The sequence below is a fragment of the Andrographis paniculata genome, unplaced genomic scaffold (genome assembly GCF_009805555.1).
Source record: "Andrographis paniculata isolate CXL003 unplaced genomic scaffold, ASM980555v1 Contig69END, whole genome shotgun sequence".
NCBI classification, from domain to species: Eukaryota; Viridiplantae; Streptophyta; class Magnoliopsida; order Lamiales; family Acanthaceae; genus Andrographis; species Andrographis paniculata.
Window position 1 is genome coordinate 2,511,133 of NW_026137605.1, and position 20,057 is coordinate 2,531,189.

At 32.9% G+C, this 20,057-nt stretch overlaps 1 protein-coding gene across 1 annotated transcript; it reads left to right on the forward strand.

Moving 5' to 3' along the window:
• The first annotated feature begins 18,539 nt into the window (after window positions 1-18,539).
• LOC127263608 (uncharacterized) lies at window positions 18,540-20,057 on the forward strand. The gene has a single exon (XM_051292715.1). It carries the CDS (start codon window positions 18,540-18,542, stop codon window positions 20,055-20,057), a length of 1,518 nt encoding a protein of 505 aa, XP_051148672.1.

Genomic DNA, 20,057 nt, shown 5'->3' on the forward strand with positions numbered 1-20,057 from the left:
TAGTAACCTATTAATTCTATTAATTAATATAATCATTTTTATTAAAAAATCAGAAAAATAAGAAAAAAAGTTTTAGTGGAATGAGACCCACACCGATCTCAAATATATAATATATAGATAATGGAGGAGGTAGGGTATGATAGAGAGAGAAACCAAAATTATTACATTCATTTCATTAAATACAAAGCCTTTATATAGACAATTAAAAAATGATTAATCACCACATTAGACTATGTGACATTACAATATTATAACACCTATATGAATATATAATGACTCACAACAAGTAAGTTATTAACTACTAATAATATATTTATTTTTGTTAAAAACTTCAAAAAAATAAGAAAAATGCTTTGGAATTACGGGAGACATAGAACTCAAATTATAAAAAATTACATAATGTATATATTAAATTATCTATATAATATATAGATAGTAATAATAAAATTTTAATTTTAAAAAATATATTTATTAGTTATAATTTTATTAATTATATCAATAATACCTATATAATATTAATGGTAACCTATTAATTATATTAATTGATATAATTATTTTTATTAAATTTTTTTTAAAAAAAATAATTTTGATCGTATAGGACCTAACCTCAAATATATATTATATAGAATATAGATATTTAGATAATAAATTTTCAATTTTAATAAATAATTTATTAATTAATAATTTTATTAAATTTATCAGTTACAACTATATAATATTTATAGTAAGTTATTAACTACTAATAATATATTTATTTTTACTAAAAAATTCAAAATAATGAGAAAAAATGCTTTGGAATTGCGGGATTCGAGCTCAAATTATAATAAATTACATAATGAATATATTAAATTATCAATATAATATATAGCTGATAATAATAAATTTTTTGAAATTTAATAAATATATTTATTAGCTATAATTTCATTAATTATATCAACAATACATATATAATATTAATGGTAACCTATTAATTACATTAATTGATATAATTATTTTTATTAGAAAATAAAAAAACATAAGAAAATAGTTTTGATAATGTAACCCACACCGACCTCAAATATATATTATATAGATTACATAATGGATATAGTAAATTATCTATATAATATATAGATAAGAATAAAAAAAATTGAATTTTAATAAATATATTTATTAGTTGTAATTTTATTAATTATATCAATAATACCTATATAATATTAATGGTAACCTATTGATATAATTATTTTTATTAAAAATTTAAGAAAATAATAAAAGAGTTTTGATTGTGTAGGATCCATATCGACCTCAAATATATACCTCCATATTATATATATATATACTCATATATTGTATATTATAATACTTAATATGTCACTTGACAATATGTTCATTTTTTTATTTTAATCCGTTTCATAACAAAGTATCAATTTCATTTTTTAATAATTGTACTTTCTATTAATATTAAAATATCATTACAACTTATAATATATTACCTTTGTAACACACAATATTAATAAGATTATTTTAGTCTTTTCTATTTTATTCATACCACATCCCAATATAATACTAATATTCCTATAATTCCGTGCAAAAAGCAAATAGATACATAGACAAGGGACGGAGAGAGTATATATTTATATACACTAAATATATTATATTAATATTTATACAAAATAAGGATTAACGGTAAGATAATTACTATTTATATTTGTTATTCCTATAATATTATTATTTACAACAACTGTTATTCTTTATTAATTTGCTTAGAGTCATCGAATTTATTTTTCAATTTTACACTGCTCCATTTATATAATTTCTCTGTTATGGTGTAACGGGTGTGTTTCATTTTTCTTCTGCCACTGTTTCGATTGTTATTTTTAAAAATAATAATAAATAATAGTATAAAATATTTTTTTTATAAAGATAAAATATAAAAAAAAAAATTTAAATATTCTTTACAAAATATCAAATATTTAATTTAAAATAATAATATATTTTATATTTTTGACACCGTTTATATTACACAAAAAATTAATCCATTTAAAAACGTTTGATGAACATAACATTAGTAAAATTTTAAATAGTACAAACAATTAAAAAATATATTTATTTATTGAAAAAATTATTTTTGGTTCCAATACAACCAAAATTAGTTAATTTTGGTCAAATATAAAAAAACTATTAATTTTTGGTCCTACTGTTATCAATCAAACGGAAAATGCTAACGTGGACTTAACATAATCGACGTGATCGGTGAACTGGACAGTATACGGCCGTGTACAAGATACCACAACCATGTGTATAACAGTCGGCTTCCACAGTAAAACAACATGGCTGTGTCTCAACGAACACAGCCGTGTATAAAATATACAGCCATGATCCCGGACTGTGTGTACACACGGCCGTGTGTCTCAAGAAACATGGCCGTGAACATCTGAACTGTCATGTTCCCGCTATTTAACACAGTCGAGTTCATAAACAACATGGCCGTGTTTAAGGAGAGTCTGGAATCATGGGCGTGATCAATGTACATAGATGTGTTTCCTTGGTATACGGCGTGATGTATCTTAGATACCGTGATTATCGCTTTTTAATACGGCCGTGTATCATTTAACCACGGCCCTGTATCATTCTGTTCGAACGTTGTGTTGCGTTTTTTTTGTTTATTTATTTTTTATAAAGAAATTATATATATTACCTTTAAAATTTTTATTTTTTTCCCCCTAAAATCAAATTATACCAATTTTAAAATTTTGAATTAAAGTTAGTAAAAATAATTGAACATAATTTAAACATAAAAAATTCAGTACATAATTAGAAAAACATAAAAAATTCAGTACATAATTAGAAAAAAAAAATCATTACATAACAGAAAATTCATTAGATCCTTGAAAAAAGTAATAAAATAAAATACAAAGCTATTCATCCTCATTCTTGCTTGGATGATCCGCAAATAAGATATCATTTTCAATGGTGACGTCACCGTGTCCCGACGTAGGTGCACGTGGAGCGCCTTCATTTGGTAAAATAGGAATGAAAAAATATTGAAAAATATGCGAGAATGAAGATCTCATTTCTAACCGCATATTGTCCATCTGACGGTTCACCTTCATCTGCATATCGTTCATACGACGATACATATCCATACACAACTCATTAATGGCCAACCTATCAATGGGCATGGTATCATGAACCATGCGATGAGATTGATCACCTTTTGGCCCGCCTTGATCAGCGGGAAGCTCATCACCCTCATCTACCAGGATATCAACCCTATCCATTAATACATATCTGTCTATTCCTTTCCTCGATACCTTAGTAACCATCCCCATCATCTGCAACGCCCGAAAACCACAAAGCTACATAAAACAGATCGGATCCTCAATCTCTTCATAAAAAACTCCAAGGCTCTTTGTCAGTCGTGTAACATAGGGACCAAGACAAATTTTTCCTAGACGGCCATCTTCGACCCGATGTATCATAAATCGAGCAAGCATAAAACCCAAATTGATAGGTTGACACTCAAACATACTCCAAAGATAGCATAAATTAATATTCGAGACTACCTCGGTGCTCTCGCTATGACCCGAAAGTGAATGAGTCAAAATATAATGCATATACCGTAGTGACGGGTACCGGAGAGTCGATGACTTGGAACATGCGGAATTGTAAGCCACTTCTGTACTAATACTAGACCAATACACTGCGGATTGAATAGGCATAAGATTATGCAAGCCTTGGAACTCGTCTGATTCCACAAAATCACGATCATATAAACTCATTATCACTGAAAATTAGGCCAGTGACATCGAAAAACATCTTACCTTGTAGCCTGAACGTCAAAGTCTTTGGCTTTTCATAATTATAATTCACCGAGCCATAATCTAGAGTTGACATAAACTCCAAAGTTAAATTTCTATAACTTGGCTCTACAATCTTAAAAAAACGAACCCACGTTCCTACCGAAACTAAAGTCTCCACCTTCTCCCTCATTCCCAAAACAATCAAAACATTCCAATCAATATGTTTACTCTTTGAAATGATCTGCTCTTAAATTTTTCGTAACATTTTGCATGCTCTAATTTACTGAAACTTAAAACATCATCATCCGGCTCAACAAGCGGAATACCTGCCGAAGAACTTGCATCAGTTCGGCTTCTCTTAGCCTTATCCTTACCCCTAACCATTATTCTCTACATTAAAAATAAACTCAACATAACAACCAATATACAAATTAAAAAACAAATTGTAAAAAAAAAACACCATACATTACCTTTGCATCGAAGAAAAAGAAAACCGATTTCACATTTCAAATATCTAACTTCCCCAAATAGATGCCACCAGCCTCGTCCGCATATCGATCTGTGGACATTGTTGCCGTCACCATCACCGTCGCCAGAAAAAGGTAAAATTGCGAGAGAGAGGAAATATTGGATTTATCTTTTCTTTCAGAAGAAATTGAGTGAAAAATATAAAACCAAATCGAACACGGCCGTGAACATATACCACACGACCGTGAACCTGAAAAAATTCGAATAAAAATCTTCGTACACACAGCCGTGAATTATATTTACACGGTCGTGTACAATAATGGCCAATTTATATGCCCGTGAAACCCCTAATTTTGCTTAGGAGTCCGTGTTGTAACACGACCGTGTTACAATATACACGGCCGTGTATCTCTCCGGTCACAAGGTGTATTAACACACGGCCGTGTTTATTGTAAACACGACCATATATCTCTCTGTAATTTTTGTGTTTCAAAGCTTTGCGTAAACACGGCCGATATTTTATTGAATAAGGCCGTGTAACTCTCTGGAATCGTGAGTGAACCTATGCACGGCCGTATTTGATTAGTACACGGCCGTGTATCTCTCTGTAAATATGTGTATCCTTTGCAAAATTACACACGGCCGTGTTTGATAGTGTACGCGTCCGTGTACTTCCCTGGTTTTTATTGCATTACATTTTAAATTCATAACTTTAGAATTTTGTATTCTAAATTTCACAACGAAAGACAATAGCAATAATTGAAATTTAGTCAAAAAATATATATATAATGTTTCAGAAGTGAAATCTAAAAAATATCATCCATACTAAGCATTCTCAAAACATGTCCAAGCAGTACACTATATCAAAACATGATAAAGTATTATAAGAAATTTCTAAATTCATGCGTTCTTGTCGTCTCCCACGTGGCGTTCCTATAGGATTCAAGTCTTCATATTTTATCTATACACTTCGTCAACGAAAACCCCCGGATCTAGTTGTTGTCCAGATATAGCATTCATCGCATAGCGACAGGGAATCTCACATAAATCCCATTTTCTACACCCACACGATTTTCTCAAAATGTCAACTATATACCTACTTCCATTTGAACAACCCACCTCGTAGTTCCATTCATCAGCTTTAACTGGCACACAAGATGAAACATCTCAAATATTTTTTTTTATGATCTTCACTATTTTTGGGCAAAATCTCGTATTCTCCAATTTTCGAAATGCCATATCCCTTCGCTTTACAAGCCATGACAACAAGTACCTCATAATCCACTCCAACATAGGTAATATCGGCATTTATCTTGCATCTAATAAATTACTGTTGAAAGATTCACACAAATTATTTAAAATCATCACACTTTGGAACTGTCGAAAAATGTGACATTGACCATTGAGATGGCGGTTTGTCGGCAAGCCAATTTCGACATTCTCTCTTTTCAAGATTTTGATTTATGTTTTGATGTGTACTATTCCAATGAATATGTCTGATTCTTATATTAAGAATATTATGTAACTAGTAATGTAGAAATATCATTATTTTGGCTTTTTTCAAAGCCCTAATGTGATATGCTAACTCAATTTATTGGCTAGCCATGGCCAACAATAATGCATCGAAAACCTTGTTGTGTTGCCAACAATTTGTGCAGTAGATACTTGCTTTCTTTGATGTGAAATTCTGGCAGTAATTAATACTAATTATATCTAGCACAAGTATAAAACTATAATTTCAGCCATAATCTTTGCAACTGTGCTAGATGTCTGGTTAGCTAATTCCATTAGTGACATTTGATTTAGGTGTTGTTGCTGAAAAACTCTCTATTGGCATTTAGCATCTGAAAGGCTCTTCACGTGGTATTATCAGGTTTGTTCAAGAAGCTCTCATTCTATGTATGCTTTTGTCGATTATGTGCAAAACATAGTTAACATCTGCTTATGTTTCAGAAATGAGGACTCAAAATCAAATGTTAAAACATCTGGCCCATCCAACTTGTTAGGTATGCAATCATTCTTATTCAACTTCAATTAACTATTGAAAGTGAGATCATTATTTTTCATTTTCAGAAGTATTCATTATTTTAAATTATCATTTGCCAATTAGAGATCCATGCCAGCCTCAAGTGTAGCAATGCAAACATTGGGTGTTGCATGGCGGGTAATTTTAATATCCTTTAAAATTAAGCATGATTTTCTTTAAAATTAAGCATAATTTTGTACAGAATATATCCATTTGTACTGAATATATTAGTAGGAAGATTTTGATGGGTTCTAGACTATATGATGCATAATATATTTTTATGCATGTTCCTTGGGGTTTTATATGATTTTGAGTGCCCCAATATTTCATGCCCTGTTGTATCTTTTATCATAGTCACATTTATGCAGTATGTATAATGATTTTTAGGTACGATTATTACTCATTCTCAATCATCCCCACGCTCGGAGAATTAGTAGCAGGCGATCGTCCATTGTATCACTATCTTGTTGAAAGTGCCCGGTGCTTCCTCAACAGGTACAAAGCATACACATCACATACTTATATATACAATATATAATCGTGAAATCTTGTGATAACCTTTTTTTTTATGCTGGCCATACAAAAATATGACAAACTTTGTTTACCAAGTTTAAAAAACTGTCGAAGATCAAATATATTCATTATAAATAATGGCGGACAAAGATCCTGTGAGTGAGATGGATGTTTGGATGTTCTTTCGGGATCATATTTATTATTAAATCACCATTTTTGTTACCACTTCCATTTCCACTATTTTAATCTAAAGCATTTGAATTGTGAAAATTTTATTGTTTCGGAGCTATAAATACTCATTTTCATTTTAGTTGTGTTTTTAGTGAATGGATAATCAACCTCCACCTTTTCCTATGCCACCCAATGGAGATGGCCCCAACGAAAATAATCAAAGGTTCAATAGTAATCAACCCGATAACCGTCAATGGATTACTCTATATACTTTCGAGTAAGTTAATAAAAGTTTTAATTGGTGCTTACTACATATTAATTTATGCTTATATCAAGGTAGTTTTGGATATGCAGTTCCAATGATGAGATTATTTCAATCATCTCAAATATATGGAGGAGAAAATTTACAGGAGATTGGATTTATTTCTCACAAGTTCCGCAATATAAACGATACGAATGGTTTAGGATGTTCCAGGTATATATATTTGTTATTAATATATTTTTTCAATTTGAGTATTATCATCTTGAATTTATATTCTTAAAATACAACATTATTATCGATGGGACCCTAGCCACGAGTTTCTTATTAGGGACTTGTTCATGGAAAAAGTGCAAGCAATGATTAAAAAAGTCTTCACGACTGCAAGGAAAAACCGATATAAGGGATGTCCAGATTGGATCCGAGAAGATAAATGGTTAGAAATATTATGTAAAGGGGGTCAATATATATATCTATTTGTCCAAAATTTACAACAACTATAAATTATGCTTTTTATCCGGATGACACTAAAAAGATGAATAAGTGCTTTAATATTTTAGACAATATCGAAAAAATAAATTATCAACATCATTTATTTTATTTTATTTTATTAGTAGATAGTGGTATTAGAAATTTTATAATATTAATTTCAATTATAAAATATCATCTACATAAAAATAATTTAATTTTCATTTAATTTCTTAAATAAAAATGGGAAAAAAAGATATACATTATTTTTTAGTTAATTTAATTGAATATGATAAAAAAAAAAAAAAAAACCCAGTGGTTTACCAAATCTAGTTAAAATCCTCCGTAGTCTTAAAACTCCAAAAAACCTACTCGTGGTTTGTAAAACGTTGCACATTCGCCCCCCTTTTTAAATCACACGGACGCCGTTAAATTTTATCCTTATCAGACCGTTATGCCCCTGTAGTTTCTCTCTCTTCTGTTCTTTCTTCTTCTCTTCTCCACAACTTCTTTCTTCCATCTTCTTTTCTTCCCCAAATTCTTCTTCACAGCTTCTTTCTTCCATCTTCTTTTCTTCCCCAAATTCTTCTTCACACATCTTTTTTCTCAATTTTTCTCTTCTTTTTCTCTAATTCTTTTTCAGGCCATAGTAGTTCCACCCGCTTCTTTCTTTTCTTCTTTTTCCTCAATTTTTCTCTTATTCTTCTCCAATTCTTTTTCAGGCCATAGCAGTTCTACCCGTTTCTTTATTTTTTTCTTTTCCCCCAATTTTTTTTTCTTCTTCATCTCCAATTGTTCTTTAAAGAATGAAGAATTGCAAAATAATAAGAAGAGAAAGAAGATGACGGGCAGAAACAGCTGGAGCAGGGAAGAAGAAAGAAAGAAAAGAAAGAGAATAAAGAAGAGAAGGGAAAGAAGAAGAGAAAGAAAGGGCTGGACATCAGTTTTTTTTTCCTCCAATTTTATTTTTCTTTTTCTATCTCTTTTTCCCCAATTTTCTTTCTTCTTTATTTTTTCTTCCTAATTCTTTCGTACACGGTTGCAACCACCAGCAAGTTCTTTATTTCTTCTTAGATTGATTTCAAATCTTGATGTCAAATTGAATTTTTAAATTTCTGGGTTTGGTAAAACAGAAGAAGTATTTCTAGGTTTGGTAAAACTGAAGAAGAAATCGACGGTGAATAATAACTTATGCATTCTCATCTCCATCTCCATGTCCGGTCAATTAATTGTGATAAATTTGGTAAAATTTATGTTGTGTTTAGCGGATTTAAAAAAAAAATGAATGAGGAAGAAGAAGAAAGAAGAAAAATAAGAAAGAAGAAGAACGAGGAAGAAGAAAATGAAGAAAAAGAAGTTGCTGTAAAAAGTATTCAATAAGGTTATTTTACTAATTTTATACAGAAATATATCACTCTATGGACCAAAAATCGCATTTTAGGTGCGTGATATACAACCTCCGTTAAATCCTAACGGAGGGAGAATTTTTTGCAACATTTTACAAACCACAAGTAGGTTTTTTAGAGTTTTAGGATTACGGGGGGTTTTCAGCAGATTTGGTAAACCATGGGGTTTTTTTTACTGTTTTACCATTTAATATAGTATTCCTTCCGTCCTATATATTATGTAATATTTTTTATTTTGATATGTCGTACATACTCTACAATATTTATAAAATATAAAATAATTAATTATATTTTATTTCATCGCACCATTCAAATAAAAAAATAACTATATACTTCTCTCTTATCACATCATCTAATTTTCACTCTATTTTATCATCTAAATTTCATATCGAAATCAAAATATTACACCTTGGATGAGATGAAGAGAATACCTCTCCATATTATAGTCCAGTCATGTAATGCTTTTGTTTATATTAATATAAAATCATATTTATAATAGGTTTATATAGTTGTAATTAATTATGAACAATGTACATATATACTTTGAGTGTGTTTGTTTGAAAGATTTTAATAAATTTATACTATTCATTCAAATTTTTCTCCTAAAAATATTAAATTAAACATTATTTTTTATATTATACTAAAAATCAATTTTACATTCAATATATCACATTAATACTTATTTATATCATATCATACAACTATTTCAATTCAATTTTTTTACTATTCAAATCATAACCCAAAATTCAAACCCCCAAACACACCCACCCTATGTTAATACAAAAAAATTGTACTCCATCCTTCTCATCAAATATGATCTTTTTTTTCATTTTTTATCTCCACAAAATATGACATTTTTATATTTTTAGTAAATTTATCAATTTTAAACACCCTTAATAAATATAAATCAATCTAATAAAAATTTTAACCTCTTACGTCCAGGACCTATTCAAAACTTTTTTATTTGTATATTTCTTCTACTTTTATATACTTTTACAACTCTCAATTTTTTTATAAAATTAATTTATGATATATATTTTTTATTTATTTGTATCATAGGAGCATAAAATTTTATTCTCTATAAAATAATATCCATATTTTATATATTTTATTAAAATATAATATTTAAAATATTTAAATATATATTTTTAATTTTTTTTAATCATTATATAACTAATCTTTACTATCGAAATAATTAATCTATATTACATAAATTATCGTGCCAAAACAAAAGGCTTCAACTTTATAATAAATAGAGTGCATGATGCATATTTTATATATTCTTAGTAAAATAAAATAATATATAATACAATTTATTATTGAATATTTTGAATACAAAATAGTAATCAAACACTATGTTTAAAATATATTTCATCTGTCATGTATAATTATATTTATTTGGTTTGAATATAAGTTTTAATAAAATGTATATTTTTTTATAGTAAAAAATGATTACAAACAGTAAAGAGTAATATGATATTTTACTAAAAAGAAAAAAAAAAAAAACTATTTTTTAAATTACAGATAAATAAGAAAAGTGAAAATATTTTTTTTATGAAAATGGAGAGTATATCATTTCTTCTCTAGTTTGTTTTCATAAATAATTATATCATCAGAAAACTACTCTCACTTATTACTGGTATTATTACAAAAAAAAATTATTACTTTTTACACCAATACACCCACAATGATATTTTACACATTTATTATTTGCTATATTTTAGACATTTATATTTGTTTCATAACCACTTTCACATAATACTGTTATTTCTTAAATTGCGCATTGAACTCAAATGTATTAACTATTTCGGGTCGGGTAGCGTATAATTTTAAAAGTATTATGAATTGACTAATATTATAGAGGTCCGAAGTTTATATAAATAAGATTGATTTAACATAATGGTACTTATAACAAAAATTAAAATACAAAAGCTATTGATTTTTTTTTTTTTTTTAAATACAATTCTATGATTTTGTGTATATATAGTGCATATAATTAAACTATCATATCTAATGGTTATTTTATTTAAAATTTAAAAAGCAAAATTGTACAAAATATATTTGTTGTTTCACGAAATTGTGTCAAATTTTTTATATAAACTTCTTTATAATTTCATAAGCTGTGTGATCAGGCCGTTCTGGATCTAAATTGGGGGCTCATTATTTATATATAAAAATCTTCTAACATTAATATATTAGTACAAGAGTATGATTTGGTGGTTAAGTTCTATAAATATTATGTTAGAAGTTTCGGGTTCAAACCCAACTACCTTCAAAAGTTAAAAATATTTTTTTATGCATAAAAAAGAATTAGATAAAGTTAATATTATTGATATTTTGCATATAAAAATATTAGGAAATTTATTTTATTTAATTATTTATATTTTATTATAATAAAAAATATATTATTTATACATATTTATGAGCCCTAATTTTTGTTTTAAGATTATTAATATTAATACTATTATTGATATTTTATCTAAAATTTTTTTATATTCTATTATATGTAAAAAAAAATGAAGTAGATCATTTATATATATTTAGGAATTTTTTATTTTTGTTTTAATTATTTTTTTTTCACTAAAAAGATAATAAATATTAGAGAAAATTATTATTATTATTAGACAAAATTATTAATAACTCATTTATGATTTCGAAACTCAGTGTAAATCTTCTGTATACTTTAAAAATGACATGAACTTCCTTATACTTACTCATTTATATATATTTTTAGTGTTGAAATATAAAAGAGTTTTACGCAATTTTAAAATTTATGCTAGAATATTTTATTTAATTTATATTTTATTATAGGTAAAAAATATTATATATATATTTAAGGGCCCTTAACTTTTATTTTGCCCCGGGCCCTTCAGAAAGTCAAGAACGACCCTGTATGTGACTAACCCTCCAACCGTCATTTTTTTCAATGGTGTTAGACCTGCATGTATCCCAAAGAATGATCTTCAAAATCTTTTATTTTTAACACTCGAAATCACAAATATACTTATTTTTTTTTATATACATTTAGCCCAAGCCCGTTCCTCAATTTCTTTAGGCCTGTGGCAAATTGAAATAATGGACCATTAAATATATTTTTTTATATTAGTATAATAATAAAAATAATTTTATACTGTTGAAACAATATTTTTTCTCCAACTTTTTTTGGCATATGGTTCTTCTTGCTTTTCCCCTGCTGCCTTTCTTTGTTTCCATTCAGGTCATTTCAACAGACTGCCTGCAACTCTGCTGGTCTACTCTTCTCGATTTGGGAAGCTTAGAAGAGACAAAAAGAATGAATTTTTGGGTGGTCAACCTTTGACAGAGTTCATGCAGGAATACATCATTCCACTTTCGTGCAAATGGTTTTAATTTAGTTTGTCCTGTATGCTTTGTTTGGCTGCTTCTTGGTTTGTTATGTGGGAAGTGTTGTGGTGGTTGTATAGATAGAGAGAGAGAGAACTGTTGTGAGAGAAAGTAAGATATATTCTCTCAACCTCAACCCTTCCCTTCTCCATGCATTGAAAGAGTGCTTGTCACATTTACTTGCCGGAGACATCGTCGGAGGAAGAAGAGATTGGAAATCCGATCAGGAGATTCGTCCAAAGTTTGAGCAACCCTACTATCTTTTAGTTGTCAGTACGAGTTCGTGACAACTTATACCTGTGGAGGGATTTTCCTAGGTGGTTTGCGTTATAGTATGGGATAAAGGAGTTTTGGGCTGTTTAGTTCATAATCAACCTTGATTAGTGAACTTCTCCTGGATTGGAATCCCCCGGATGTAGGTTGGTTATAACCGAACCGGGTTACCAAATATCTTGTCTTTTATTGCTTTGGATATTGTCCTTATTCCGTTGACAAGATGATGTTACAACTGTGATTTTACCACGCTTCGGGAGTTGGCCCATTTGGAAAAGTGTACAAGAATTTATCGGAGTAACACTTATTCCATCCCAACATTTGGTATCAGAGCGGTGTTCTCTAAGTTGCTGAGTAGATTCTTTCACAGTTGCAAAGATGAGTAAGGAAGGTCGATCTACATCGAGACCTCCATTGTTTGATGGAACAAGTTATCGAAGTTGGAAAAACAAGATGGAAGCTTTTCTGATGCAACAAGGTGAAGATGTTTCTGAAGCTGTTGAGTCTGCATGGTCTCATCCCATGAAGACCATCCAAGATGAAGATAATAACATCTCTCTTGTGAAGAAACCGAAAAGAGAATGGACTCTCAATGAAAAGTCGGCTGCAATCGCCAACTCGAAAGCCCTTTTTTCGATTTTTAATGCTGTAGATGAAACTCAAGCAAAGCTGATATCCAACTGCAAAGTTGCTAAGGAAGCATGGGACATCCTGGAAAATGCATTCGAAGGGTCTGTACAAGTTCGAGAATCAAAGCTGGATCATGTTGAAACCTTGTTTGAAGGACTGAAGATGAATGAAGATGAAACGATTGCTGATTATCATAACCGATTCATGGATGTTGTGAATCAAGCTGAAGCTCTTGGAATGCACTTCGAAGAAAAGAGACTGGTGAGGAAAATGCTTAAAAGTCTCACAAAAAATTTCAGACCGAAAGTGATTATGCTCGATGAACCACCAAAACTGAGAAATATGACATTGGATGAACTGTATGGTACGTTGGTGAGCTATGAAATGAACTATATCGAAGATGAAGCACCCAAAAGCATGGCTCTAAATGCTGAAGACTTGAAGATGATAGAGTCTGATGAAGAAATGGCACTGCTGAGCCGTAAACTTTCACGAATGATTAGTGAGAAACGAGCTGCCAAGCTGAAGTTTGGAAAGTTTCAGAACAGAAATAGCTATCAGGGAGGAGGAACATCCAGTTCTCAATGAAAATACCCTGAGCAGAAACCAATTACATACAACAAGCCAAAAGAAAGATTCGATGGTGAATTTAAGAAGAAGTTTGTGGTGTCTGCAAAACCAGAGACGGTTCAAGAACCTACCTGTTATGGATGTGGTGGAGTCGGACACATTAAATCAGAGTGTCCAACAGTAAAGAAGAGGGAAAAGAGAGTTTATCAAGCCACATGGAGTGACAATGAAGATGGTGAATCTGCTGGAGGTGAGGAACAGACAGAAAGTGATGAAATGGTGGCATTTATGGCAAATGCTGGTGAAAGCAGTAAAAGAAATGAGGAATCCAACCCTAAAGCTGCGGATGAGTCAAGGGAACTTGATGCTGAAGAGTTGATCGAAGCCTATGAGGAAATGGTAATCGAACAGAAGAAAGCTGTGGTGAAGAACAAGGAGATGCTGGAAACAATTTATTGTTTGGAAGATCAAAAAGAAAAACTTGAGGATGAACTTGAAAAACTGAGGAAGATTGCTGATGATAAATCTGCTGAATCACAGAAGTTGAAGTCAGAGAATTTGAAGTTGAAGGATGAAAATGATAGACTTCGGAAAGGAAAAGAAAAATTAGATGAAGTCCTTTCGATTGGTAAACCATTTGGTGATCACAAAGGATTGGGATTTTGTGGATCTTCTCAAAGTAAACCAACTACATTTGTGTGTGGTGGTTTGTTAACTGATGTCAAACTTCCAGAGAAGAATTCAGTATCTGCAAGGAAACAGAATCCAAAGAAGAGCAAAAACAGAAATTGGAACAGATATCGCAGAAGAACTCAGAATGACAGATCGTCGTTATTACAGCCTACTGACTGCAAGTACTGCTTGTATCCTGGTCATTCAGCTGAGAAGTGTTTCAAACTGGCAAAGGATGTTATCAATGGGAAACACATTCGATGGCCTACAGAAGGTCTGAAACATAACATCAAAGTCAAATTGGTGTGGATGCCTAAGGAAAGTCTGAAACAGGAGGAATGCAATGTGATTCTGTCAAGTCAAGAGTCTACCAGGGCAGATCGATGGTACTTTGATAGTGGTTGCTCGCGACATATGACTAATCAAAAAGAACTTCTGAAAAATTATGTTGAAGACCGAAGTGGAGATGTTATCTTTGGTGATGGTGCAAAAGGAAAAATCAGTGGATATGACGCTCTTGAAAAAGAAGGAATTCCAAAGTTATCGAAAGTCTACTATGTTGAAGGACTGAGTACAAACTTGATCAGCATTAGTCAACTTTGTGATGATGACTTACATGTGAAGTTCACGAAAAATTCATGTGAAGTATATGATACTGAGCAAAAATGTGTGATGACTGGAGTTCGATCAAAGAACAATTGTTACCTGCTGGAATATCCTCAAATGGAAGCATTGATATTGAAAGATGATGAATCTATGCTGTGGCACACCAGATTGGGTCATGTCAATCCACAGAATCTATTGAGGATTAGCAAAATTGGAGCTATCAGAGGATTACCCAAATTTTCAAAGATCCCGATTACTACGAGTGGTGACTGTGCGAGAGGAAAACAGAAGAGAGCTGTACATTCCTCACTGGAACAACGTTTCAGCAGCAACTGTCTGGAGCTGCTACATATGGATCTCATGGGTCCAGTCGATGTCTGTAGTCTTGGAGGTAAGAAGTATATCCTGGTTTGTGTTGATGACTTTTCAAGATATACATGGGTAGATTTCCTACGTGAGAAAAGCGATGCTTTTAATGCCTTTGAAAAATTGAGTACAAGGCTTATGAATGAGAAGAAATCAAAGATTGACAGGTTGAGAATTGATCATGGAAAGGAGTTTGAGAATCGGAGGTTTGCTGAATTCTGCAACGGATTGGGAATTAAGCATGAATTTTCTGCACCAAAGACTCCACAACAAAACGGAGTGGTGGAAAGAAAGAATCGAACCCTACAGGAAATGGCTAGGTCAATTATGCATGCAAAGGGAGTTGCCAAATATTTGTGGGCTGAAGCTATTAACACAGCTTGCTATGTGATTAATCGAGTGTATCTCAGACCCCACACGGAAAAGACGGCGTATGAAATCTGGACTGGAAAGAAACCAAATGTTTCCTACTTTCATACATTTGGGTGTAAGTGCTACATTATGAAGGACAGAGATTAACTACATAAGTTTGATGCTAGATCAGATGAAGGTATATTCTTGGGATACTCTCTGAATTCCAGAGCTTACAGAGTCTTTAACAATCGAACTAAGAAAGTGATGGAATCTGTGAATGTGATATTTGATGATGCCCTCTCGGAAAAGAAATCCATACATCCGAGTGATGATGATGATGAAGCCACTCCCACCAAAGTAATTCAGAGTCATCCAGATGTTCAGAATGTTCCTCAGACTCAGAATGATGTACCTCAGACTGGTGACAGTGCTGCAGAGAGCTCAGTCAAATTTGATTGGTCAGAACCAGAGTGTTCAACCGATATTACCACAACCAACTTACAACCTGCAGAGAGTGAATCTGATACTGAAACAAGAAGATATGGTTCCAGAGTTCCACAAAACCATCCAATTGATGCAGTCATTGGTGATCCAAAAGGAGGAAGATTAACTCGAGGTAAACAAATTGATTTTAAAAATTTGTCTGGGATGAATTGTTTTATTTCCACAGTTGAGCCAAAGATAGTAGACGATGCCCTCAAGGATGAATATTGGATTAATGCAATGCAAGATGAGCTGAATCAGTTCACAAGAAACCGAGTATGGTTTCTGGTTGAAAGACCAACTGATGTGAATGTCATTGGAACTAAGTGGATCTTCAAGAACAAATCTGATGAAAAAGGGAATGTTACCAGAAATAAGGCAAGGTTAGTTGCACAGGGGTACACACAGATTGAAGGTATTGACTACGATGAAACATTTGCTCCTGTTGCACGTATTGAAGCAGTGAGATTACTGGTATCTGTTGCATGTTCCTTGGGATTTACTCTCTACCAGATGGACGTCAAGACAACATTTTTGAATGGATGGATTAAAGAAGAAATTTATGTTGAACAACCAAAAGGATTCGAGGATCCTTTTCATCCAGATCATGTGTACAGATTGAGGAAAGCGCTTTATGGTCTTAAGCAAGCACCAAGAGCCTGGTATGAGAGGCTGTCCAATTTCCTGCTGGAAAAGAAGTATGTTCGAGGATCAACAGACAAGACCCTGTTTATCAAGCTGCAGGGAAAAGATCTTATGATTGCTCAAGTATATGTAGATGATATCGTATTTGGATCAACTGCTGAATCGTTGAAGAACGAATTTGTGAGATTCATGGAAGCTGAATTTGAGATGAGTATGATTGGTCAGCTCAATTTCTTTCTGGGATTACAAGTTAAGCAGTTAGCAGATGGAATTTTCTTGAGTCAATCGAAGTATGCTCAGAATATGATTGAGAAATTTGGCCTTCGTGATTCAAAGGTTGTCCGGACTCCTTTAGGACAACAGGATAAGCTATCCAAGGATGATGATGGGAAGATTGTTGATCAGAAATTGTACAGAAGTATAATCGGGAGTTTGCTGTATCTGACTGCTAGTCGCCCAGATATTTCTTTCAGTGTTGGCGTATGTGCAAGGTTCCAATCAGCTCCTAAGGAATCTCATCTGAAGGCTGCAAAGAGAATTCTCAGATATGTCAAAAGGACGACTGAACTTGGGCTGTGGTATTCGAACAGATCTAGTCTTGATCTCATTGGATTCACAGACTCAGATTGGGCTGGATGTTGCGATGATAGGAAGAGCACAACTGGTGGATGTTTCTACATCGGGGACAATATTGTGAGTTGGAGTTCGAAGAAACAAAATTCAATTGCTCTATCCACTGCTGAGGCTGAGTACATTGCTGCAGGAAGCTGTTGTGCTCAATTGTTGTGGATTCGACAGATGCTGCATGATTATGGAATTATTCAGGATTCATTCACTCTATTCTGTGACAACACAAGTGCTATTAATATCTCCAAGAATCCAGTTCAGCATAGGAGGACAAAGCATATCGACATTCGATATCATTTCATTCGAGACTTGGTAGAAAATGGGGTGTGTGATCTGCAACACATTGGAACAATTGAACAGAAAGCAGATATTCTCACAAAGCCTCTGGATGGAGACCGATTCGAGAAGTTAAGGAGGAACTTGGGTATGTGTTCATGCCCTCTCTGAATTTCACTGCATAAGTGAAAAATTATTTATCTCCAATTTATTATGATTTCATCGATGAATATTGGAGATATATATATATATATATATTTATTTATATATGTAAGGGGAGAAATTAAATACTCTGAAAATTGGATTTTGGGAATCGTGGTGATAAGGATCATTCCAGAGAGAGGGATTTAAGTTGCAGAAGTTGAAGTGACTTAAAGTTGTCAGTAACGCTGCAGCTATTGTGTCAAGACAGCTTTTTGGGGAATTGATTGACTAAGGGGGAGAATTCGTAATTGAATATTCAAAAGCGTGTTCTGATCGTCTCTCTACCCTGGCTATTTCCTTTGGCAGTTGTCGTTTGTGGAGATAACCTCCTCCAGTCACAAGGTTTTCCCTCATTCTTTTCTCTCTTGTGAAAAATCATGGCTCGAACCCGTTTTGGGAATGTTCGTCGCGCCGGAGCCGAAGGTGGTAGACGTGGGTGTGTTGGGACTCGAGGCAGAGGTCGTGGTCGACGAAGTGAAACTGTTAGTCCCTCTCCCGACCCCATGGAGGTTTCTGAATCGATTAATAATCCTCCGCCTCTGGCCGAAGGAAATCTGAAGGAAGCAGAGGACGACACTGTTATACAAACCCTACAGTCCTTGAATGAACAATCGAAGGTTCTAGAGGAAAATTTCTGTCCAAATGAAGGTATCATCACTGGAAATGAAGTTGTTGTTGCTGTTGAAGAAGAGCCTCCAACCATCGCTGGCGAAGCCCCCATTGCAGAACTCGAAAAGGTTGCTGAGGAGCCCCTGGTTACTGAAGAAGTTCAAAATGCTGGTGATGCTGAGGAAGTTGTTCCACAACACGTCGCTGAACATGAGGTCCCTAACACACAGACCGATGAAGTGGTTGCTGAAGAAGAAGTTCCTACGGAACCAGTTGTTCATGGTGTTGACACAGAAGGTACAAATCTTGAGCCTCGTTCTTCCTCTGAAGATCTTGATGCTCTCATTGACAAGGTCGTGAGTCAGCTTCCTTCTCAAGATAAGGAGTCATCTTCCGAAACGTCTGGACCAGACACAGTCCCTGATTCTCCGTTACTTGGAAAAATGGTGGAAGGTAGTGAAGAGGTTGTTGCGACACCAGAACAACAACCATCTGCAGAACAGGCAATGGAGGCTGAGTTTACTCCATCCTCGTCAAAGAGACAACCCTCCAAAAAGAGGAAGTTGTCTGCTGGTGTTCCCGGGCCATTTCGAAAAAGGCTCAAACGATCTTTTTCAAAGAAAGTCATAAAGGGAAAGAAGTCCAAAACTCGTCAGAAGGCTCTCGGATCTCATTCCATTACTGCACAACAAGCTATGGATGCTACACACTTTGATGATCTTGCTGAAGTGTTTGAGTACGACATTCTTGTCGACCGAAAATTTGTGGTTGAAAAGAAATTCACAAGCAATGAGCATGTGGAGGTTGGTTTTTCCGATTACCTGCGCCGGAAAGGACTGTTTCACTGGGCTGTCAAACTGCGGAAGTACTGTCCAAAATTGGTCAAGGAGTTTTACGCTAACCTTTCTGCTCATGTCTTAGATCAAGACTCTCCCTGGTTTCATAAAGCTTATGTGTGTGGCAAGGTTTTTGAGCTAAGCCCGCGCGTCATAAACAAGCTGTTAAAACTTCCTCTTGACAATCCTGAGGAGCTACCCTCTGATCTTCTGAAAGACTCCACGAAAGATGTTGCCCTGTTCCTGTCCTCACACAAGTCAGTGGACTTTGGTAGAAAAGGACTCAGTGCCTCTGAGCTTTCACTGAGATTTCAATGTCTTTTCCGTCTCTGCGCCAGAAACATTCTTCCAACCAGCAATGGAACCACTATTGGTTCTGAAATGGGTAAACTAATGTATTCCATTGATCGCTTTTGTCCTAACATTAACTTTGGTTTTATTGTGATGTAA

What these genes read in the sequence shown, in the direction of transcription:
- LOC127263608 (XM_051292715.1), top strand. Translation starts at nt 18,540, where the DNA reads ATGGCTCGAACCCGTTTTGGGAATGTTCGTCGCGCCGGAGCCGAAGGT.